Source organism: Plutella xylostella, chromosome 8, assembly GCF_932276165.1.
Source record: "Plutella xylostella chromosome 8, ilPluXylo3.1, whole genome shotgun sequence".
NCBI lineage: Eukaryota > Metazoa > Arthropoda > Insecta > Lepidoptera > Plutellidae > Plutella > Plutella xylostella.
In genome coordinates this window covers 8,459,625-8,468,726 of record NC_063988.1, presented here as the reverse complement: position 1 = coordinate 8,468,726, position 9,102 = coordinate 8,459,625, and the positions used below count along the sequence as shown (strand labels likewise).

General features: G+C 38.9%; 1 protein-coding gene across 1 annotated transcript; it reads right to left on the bottom strand.

Annotated features, from left to right (window-relative positions):
* Window positions 1-5,101: 5,101 nt before the first annotated feature.
* LOC105380333 (splicing factor 3B subunit 4) lies at window positions 5,102-9,089 on the bottom strand. The gene is made up of 7 exons (XM_048622495.1): window positions 9,007-9,089; window positions 8,613-8,696; window positions 7,968-8,065; window positions 7,538-7,714; window positions 6,785-6,969; window positions 5,744-5,958; window positions 5,102-5,343 (listed from the first exon to the last, which is right to left on the bottom strand). The coding sequence occupies exons 1-7, from the start codon at window positions 9,038-9,040 to the stop codon at window positions 5,111-5,113; spliced, it is 1,026 nt and encodes a 341-aa protein (XP_048478452.1). The 5' UTR covers window positions 9,041-9,089; the 3' UTR covers window positions 5,102-5,110.
* Window positions 9,090-9,102: the final 13 nt, after the last annotated feature.

Below are 9,102 nucleotides of genomic sequence, written 5' to 3'. Positions count from 1 at the left end.
TAAAGTAACAAGAAACAAGAGCATACAATTAAAAGAAATTCAGACAGTGTGCAAAGGCTAATTCATCATCATCATCATCTCGACCCATCACGTCCCCACTGCTGGGGCACGGGTCTCCTTCCAAAGGCTAATAGGCAAGGCGAAAGATTTTGAAATCCTCTTCTGTAATGCAGATAACCATCTATTGTTTACAACAAAACCTTTATTTCGGTAATAAACTTAAGATTTTGGAAATTTAAAGCCATTTTTATAATCATTTTTAAATACTGCGCGAAAACAGCTCGCCGTGTCATGGCGTCGTGTGTGACGTCACACTTATGTACGTCAAATTTGTTTACAACAGCAAAGTAAACAAACACTGCGTATTTTTTGTGTTATAAATGAATTCTAAAGTTTATAAGTGGTGTGCAGTCCAAAATACATCAATAACGACACCCAACAAGGTGTTTGTACATGTCCCATACAAGAAAATAATAAGAGATAAATGGTTAAAGCTTGCACGGCGAAACAAACTTCTACGAAACAAACTTCTTCGGCGAAATAAACTTCTACGAGTTTAAAACGAGTTTGATTGCTACTTAGTCATATTTATATCTAGTGTTAAAGATAACGTAGCTAATCACGTAGCCCGCAGAGCCGACGACCGCTGGAGTACAAAGGTTCTGGAGTGGAGACCCCGTGTCGGCAAACGGCGTGTCGGTCGCCCCCCAACCCGTTGGTCTGATGATCTGCGGAAGGTAGCGGGAAGCCGCTGGATGCAGATGGCGGGTGACCGTTTGGGGTGGCGATCGTTAGGAGAGGCCTATGTCCAACAGTGGACTACAGAAAGCTGAGAGAGAGAGAGAGAGTTAAAGATAAATACTAATAAAATAAACTTACAAAGAGGTTTTCACGTTTCTAAATTCGGAAGAGCAAAATTCTTTATTTGTTGCAAGGAACTCGCCCAACATCAATAAATCGATCCTGGGCAAATTTGCACTGTTTGCCTTAACAAAACCTGGTTCCATTGTTAAAGATAGATTCGTGTTATAAAGTCGATAAATCACAAAAACAAATATATATCAATCGTAACGCGCAATCAGTATGTAAGGTAATCAAAACACAGTGAAGCGTACATAAGTATGACGTCATGCGCTGTGATTGGCGTTTCAGTCAAAATGGCCGATTGCAGTATTTTACTCTTTTATTTAATTGAAAATCTTATTAATCTCAATTGTTTAAATAAAATTAAATCAGTTTTTTAAATCCTTTGAATGTGTATTTTCCTCTAAAGTCATTAAATCTTTGATATTGTAATACTGTCGACACGCCTATTGCCAAAAAGCTATTTCTTTCAGCCAACTCTTGATAGGTTGGGAAAACAATGACATGTCATAAATCAAAATCATCATTATTTCGTCTAAAATCGCTGCAGGTGCGCGAAATTCTTCTTGGTATATTGCCTAAGATTTAATTAAAGTATCATGTCACGTCCTCACACCTGTAATCAAAGAAAAATAAAGATTATATACTTTTCATCACGAGTATCACGACCCATCCCGTCCCCACTGCTGGGGCACTGGCCTCTCGGGAAAATATTTCATAAAATTACATGGAGTACATATGGGTAAAATTATTCGTCATATTTGGCAACACTAACCTGTAGCCGCTGCAACTCGTTCTTCCAATTTTTCAAACGGAATTAAAGGCGCCTGAATACGTTATTCTTCATGCATAAAAATAGTACTACTTTTCTTGCATCACATTACTGCGCTTTCGGCAGTATTTCACCCAGAAAATCACAAAACAAATTAAATAACGTAGCGTCAGCTTCTTCGCAGAAAATGACAACTCAAATAACGCACGTCGCACATAGTATGAAATGACGTTTGACAATGACGTCTCGTTGTTGTTGTTGCACATTTTGACCACCGGAACAGATAAGATTGTGGCACATAACTATAGTGATGCTAATAGATTTCACAGACCAAACATTTTGACATTTACCCAATTTGAGACCCAATTAAGTTGCCGGTCCGACGAAACCATAAACAAAAATAGCAAAAACTTTCATTCATTTATCAATCTCTATTATCTATGTTAGCCACGGCGCGGCACTTAAAAAAGTTTACGTTGGCTGAAAGGCGCAGTTGGCCAAGCCAAAACCCACAAAAAAAATAATTAAATTTTTACGTTACCATGGCAACTTATTTTCAGCAAATATTAACTCACAACAAATGTCAAATCGTCAATAAAGCAGAACAGCTGTTGACCGGCCGCCATGTTTTTGTACAAGAGGTGCGGAAGGTGTATAGTAGGGTCCAGCCAACTTTAGCATATCAAGGTTTTACGAATCAGTTGGAGAGTTCTTTAGCGCTATTGATCGTTTATGAATAAAGTTTTTTTGACATTTGCTTATAGCAGGCCTATAGGTCTCCCGTAACTTTTTATGAATAAGACCGTTAGTCTATATTATACATATATTTTTTTATGATCTACCCACTCTAGTAGGTAATTTACTTACTAAATATAGGCTTGAAAGTCGAGAAATTAAACGGCGCAAACGAGAATGATATTATCTAATATACTTATTGCGAGCATTTTCCGTACATTCTTCCAATTTCCTATACGATCCCTTTGAGAATTCCTAAGTACTCAGCCCTTCATTCTACGATTGTGTTGAATATAATATTTTACGTGAATTCAGGCATCACGGGAATACAGGATGTTGCAAAGTGGTACTGTAGGTGGCTGTAAAATTTACAGAACTCATCGTCTTGAACATTTTTTAGATAAATTATGATCATACTTTGGCGGACACCTCGCGGCCACACCACCACACCACCCGGCCTGGTCGGAGGATCCTCCCTTTGCCATGGGGATGTACTACCACCTCCAGCATGTCCATAATACTTTCTCGATGAGTCCCAAAATCCTCGCGAGTTTCCAAAATGGGTAGAGCATTAAGTTGTTTAGTGTGACCCCCCTTACGGCTTACTATAAGTAGGCATTTATAATTTTTTGGACATCCTGTACAATATAATATCCATTTGAAGATGAGATTAAATCTGCGGAAATATAACGGTAAAACGGACGGTATAGGCAGGTAGTATAAAAGGATTATCTAATGTCTATCAATTGGTATTATTTTTATGTGTAGTCTTTGTGTAGAATTACGTAAGTAAGTAGGTAAGTACTTTGGTATTTTTTTATAGATTTGTGCTTAAACTACCTATTTACTTAAGACTAAATTAATCTTAGATCTTCTTATAGCGTGTTGGTGACTAATAGTTACCTAACAGTTTCGTCAACTTTTTTTTATCGTGGTGAAAAGAATCTGTTAAAAAGAGATTAACTACTTATCACTCGAACTACATATAAGTTTTTCATATTACATGACGTAATTAAGTAGGTACATAGAACAATTAACTCGTTTATACAGTAGTTAAATAACTGAAAATGATGAAAAGTTTTTGCACAATCGCACTCTTTATTTTCATGACTTTTTAGATGGACTGTAAAATCGATTTTATTTTAAAGTGTTTCAAAGAGCGTCTAGTCTAGATACGATATAGGTCCTACTTGATCTCATAAATTCATCACAAAAGAAAATCGAAAAAGCTTGATTCATCAATTTATATTTGGAAAACTCTAGTCTAACTTTTGTGTTAGGTATCTACCTAGGTACTTATTTATTGAATTCTGCTATTATAATAAAATATTATAAGTTATTCAGGTTATTTATCTGTCTGTCTGTCGGTTGTTTCGGTTGCCTGGAAGAAATCACTAGCGAAGGTCTTACGACCGCCATGTACATAATATGTAGGTATTAGATTATGTTTTTTGTGAGTACCTACCTAAGTAATTGTGTCCGTGATTTTTGTGAAAGTACCTAAGTACCTATATATAAAGAATAACTTACCTTTGGAAAGTTCACATTCACGTGATTTTATACAAATGTACCTAGGTAGATAGGTTTAGATAATTATGTACAGCGAATAGCGGGTGGCTCGCATGCGAGTCACCTCTGTCTGACTACCCGTTCGGGGATTATTTCCATTCCGGACCGAACTCAAAGCAGTAGTTAAGTAGTAGTATAATAGTAGTAGAGTCTTCGATGTTCGAAGAGTAGAGTAGTCGCATTATGTACCTATTTGGTGTACCTAGGTAACCACTTATTACCTATATATAGGAAAGAGTAGGAACATTAGAACAAGGTGTGAATGTGTATGTAGGTGGGTAGTATTAGGTAACTAAGTACATGATACCTATATCTCATACAAATAAAATGTCTCCAATAACACGACAAAGCGTCTCCCGCCCACTGTAAAACGATACTCGTATTCGAGTAACAATAAAAATACAATATGCATTGGAAATGTAAATCCAGTGGAAACGATTCTAAGCATGTCCATTTGTACAAAAGAGTGCACCCAATAAGAGAATGCTTGTCGGACCTGATATAATAGAGGGGACTTTGTTACGTAAATAAATACTAAGAGATTCGATAAGTATTATTATTTGAACCTATTCCTCGTCCACACAAAATTGCATAAGTACCTACCTAGTTACTGGAAGTATTGCGCTATAGGAACTCACAAAGCTATAAGTAAGTAGGTATAATAATATGACCGAATGGTGTAGGTAGTGGTTAGTGACCCTGACTGCTATGCCAAAGGTCCCGGGTTACAATTTTTTTGATTGCAAAATTATTCATTTTTATTTTTGAAATAAATTAAACTAAAATGTGATTGTTTACCTTTTGTGCCCAGTATGAATGAATGCAGACAAACTGGATGTATTCTACTTGCAACCACGGTGGGAGCTTTCGTGAGTAGGCTAGAACTTTTTACCTTTGAAAATAAAACCCTTTTTCGAGGTAGCTGTACTGGTATGTCATGTACAGAGAAACCTGACCGCCCTCTCATAGTAACAATGCTTCTGAGGTGGGCCAGATTTCTCTGCATACATACAATATTTTTAATATGTTTCTTGAGAAAAAAACAGCTTTTTCTGACTATTTATTTCTGACGTGTAGGAGGCATCCAGGTGTACAAATAGATACTAAAATAAAACACCAACTCTCTTAAAAATACTTCATTTATTCCCTAAACAGTAAACACACACAGTTTCAATAGTTATAATTCGGCTCAGGCGGGTGGTGCGGCGGGAAGGGCGGATGTCCGAAGGGCGGCGGCCCACGCGGCGGGTACTGGGGGCGGAACTGCGGGGGCGGGGGGCGCCACGGCGGGGGCGGGCCGCGGGCGCCGGGCGGGGGCGGCCCGAAGCCACCAGGGCCGAATGGGGGCGGCGGGTAGTGATGGAATGGTGGTGGCGGCGGCGGCCCGGGCGGCGGCGGTGGACCTACAATGTTAGGTAGATGGTATTAACACAACTACGTACTTTGTACTTCAGCTGGGATTGGATTGGCTGGGATACGAGCCCTTTAGCAGAGTGACACTCTTATGGCCTTATCATACTAGTGGCTAGCGAGCGTCTTCACAGCGGAGCGCATACGCAACAAACACGTCGCGGTTGCGCAACGAATTCATCACATATACGTAATGAATTTAAGACATGAAGTACAGTACAGTAGTAGTAGTACCACAAATGCACTAATTTATATAAAACCTTTTTTTTATAGGAATTGTTATTTTCGACAGCTGTACGGAGCTAAATGTTGAACAATGATCAACCTTTTGACACGCGCAGTACGTACACTTGGGGTTTCTAGTCATATTATGTCTGTGTATGAAGCACATACCATGCGGCGGCATCATCGAGCTCGGCGGCGGCGGCGGCGCCTGCATAGGCATGGGGGGGCGCGCGCCGGGCGGCGGCATCGGCGGCGGCATCGGCGACGGCGCGGGCGGCGGCGGCGGCGCCATCAGCACCGGCCCCATGAGGGAGGGGGGCGCGTCCGCGAACAGCTGGTGCGGCCGGTCCGCGTGCGATAGCGGGTTTTGGGCAGCTAGTAATCTGTAAGAAGGAAATATTAAATTTATATAACTCCCTTCCATCCTAAGGTTGTCTGGTAGAGATTGCTATAAGCAATAAGGCCGCCTTTTTGTACTATTGGAATTTTTTAAGTTTTATTTTGTATTGTTTCTGTTTTTTTTGGTGCAAATAAAGATGATTGTATTGTATTGTAAATATTTGTTGTAATTTTCGATGAACAAGTTTATTTTACTTTTAGGCGCTAGATGGAATGAAACAGCCGGAGAAAAATTACTGTCAGTTTATTCTTATATTATAGTTTATTATAGCTGTTCCCTCGAGCTTCGCTTCGCCTTAAAAAGTTTTCCCGTGGGAATTCCGGGATAAAAAGTAGCCTTTGTTCTTTCTCAGTGTCTAGCTAGACCGTATGCATACCAAATTTCATTCAAATCCGTTCAGTAGTTTTGGGACAGACACAGTTACTTTCGCAATTATAATATTAAATATTTGTTGTAATTTTTGATGAACAAGTTTAGTATAATTTTAGACGATAAATGGAATGTGAGCTGTGAGGGTAGTTTATTCTGACATTTGCAACCCTGAAGACCTTGTGCTACTAACATGGTTTCCAAATAACTGTAAAATACTGGCTCTTGTTTCAGTTCTTTTATGTATCTTCAATAAAGTATTTTGCAGGTTTGGTTTGGTGTGATGCAACTGCGATTTGGTTTGTTGAAAATTACTGAACTGTGTTGACTTTGTTGCAACTGTTATGATACCTGGATTTCTGAGTCAGTCATAGTGGTAAGCTCATAATATATAATGTATAAATAATAACAACCTACACAAATGTAGTAATTTCTTTTACCTTTCAGCAGCAGATCCGTGCCTCTCTCCCTTCACATCCTTCTTGAAGGCATACGACACCGATATGGGTCTGTTGCAGAGGTATTGATTGTTCATAGCTTCGATCGCGGCGTCCGATGCCTCGAACGAAGCGAAGTTGATGAAGGCAAACGCCTTCGAGTTGCCAGTCTCAGGGTCTCTCATAACCTGGAAATTCAAACAAAAGTTGTGTGTTAATAGATGTATAGTTTATAAGGGAACAGAAAGTCGTGATAAGTACCATAACAGGCCACTTCTCTTTGCAGGAGTGGCATGGAGGAAGATGAAACAGCTTCCCATGTCTTGTTACATTGCAAAGGCGTGGAGACACTAAGATCGAAAACTCCGGGGTCCCTCCGGGAAGTCATGAGCAACCTAGGTCGTCTACTGGCTTTCTGGCGTGAGCTTGGGTGGCTATTATAGTCACCACATAGGTATTTCACGCATAATGGTCCACCTTGGAGAATTAATGCGGAAAATCAGGTCGCCAAGATAGATAGAGATAGATAGAAGGGAACAGAAATAGGCAAATATAGCATGAAACGGCCTGCGCCCTTATGTAACTTTGCAACAGCTAGCTGCCTCTGTCTCAAGTTTATTGCATAGTTAAAATACATTGGTCATTATACAAAAAAGGGAATTATGAAGTGCATACAAGACTCTATAATGCTATGAATACAAGCAATTTTACCTGTTTTGTCTACAAAGAAAATAAAATGTCTATAATGAATCATACCTTAGGTGTTTGTAATATCACTCCGAACGCAGAGAATGTATCATAAAGTAATTTCTCATCTACTTCTGGATCCAAGTTGCCGATGAACACATTCGCACCCACATCCAGGTTCTTCTGATGTGCTGAAGCTTTGTTCACTCGCACCGGTTTTCCATACAGCTTTATCATATTCATCACCTGGAATGCAAACATAGGAAAGTGAAGATTTGTATTACTATTTTTTTTTATTGCTGTTAAAACTAGTGGCCCAGGGACTAGTAATGTTTACTTACGTTTGACGGGGGCTGGGGACCTGGGGTGCATGAAAGGTGCCTGCGCAAGTGTTGTAGCTACTGCGACTAGTACAAATCTAACACACTCCAAACGGTCAGCAACTAACATTAGAACTATACCAAATGTATGAATGACAGTTCAAATGAGTCAAAAGTACCTTGATGGCATAGTCCGCATCCTCTTCTCCCATGAATTCCACGAATCCATATCCTTGATGTGTCTGTGTCACCCGATCTTTGGGCATGTGTACATTGACTGAAATTTATAAAAAAATATTATTAAACGTAGCAATCCCATCATTAGTTTTTTTTCTGTGATTTTTAATCTGCAATCGGTTTTTTTTACCATAAGCAGGTTTGTTGGAGGAATCAGGCGTTTAGAGTTTGCTTGTCTAGTGATCAGTACTCTTCAATCAGCAGGAAGCAAAGGTTTCGTCCAGTTCCACTTAAGCCGACATTATCATTAGCATCAAAATATTTGGCAGATTTCAGCAATTATAGCAGATAATGTAGGAGGGATTTGGTACTTTAAGGTAGTGCACAGCAGCACTGCGATCATGAGTGCATAATTTGATATCAATTTGTATGACATCTTGATCAGCACCCCTTTCACCAACGTTAGAAACCATTTAGAAACTAATAAAACACATACATAGTGGATTCCTGACGAATAGAATAGAATAGACTTAAGTCGACAACACTCATGATCGCACTGCAGAACATCTTACAACCAAAGATAACTGGATTGTCTTATATTGTGAATGTTTATGATTCTAAGATAAGGGTTAATAAAAGGTACTTACCGACTGGTCCTGATTGGACGAAAAGCTCCCAGAGCAAGCTCTCCGATACCCTGTCATCAAGACCACCGACATAAATGGTAGCATCTGCAAATAATATTTACTATTTTAATGTTGTGGTAGGAAATGTGAAAGTTGTAGTGCAAGACAAACATACTATAATATGATAAAGAATTGGGGGATTTATATAATTAAGTAAGTTCTATGATGATGAATTACTTTGGTGAAACGTAACTAACAAACATAACCTATAAAATACACAAACAATGCTAAAAGAACAACAAAACAGATATAAACTTGAAGTAAAAACATCACTCAACACAAAATGTTTAGTGAAAGCTATATTTACTTTTTATTATTGTCCTGATACAATAAAAGGGATTTTAATTAAAATTACCTTGATTTCGTTCAGCAATCGGCCCGGCTGCCATTTTTGTTTGACTTTATTTTTTTATTACACACAGATTACTTTGAGTATGATTAATCTGTGGTG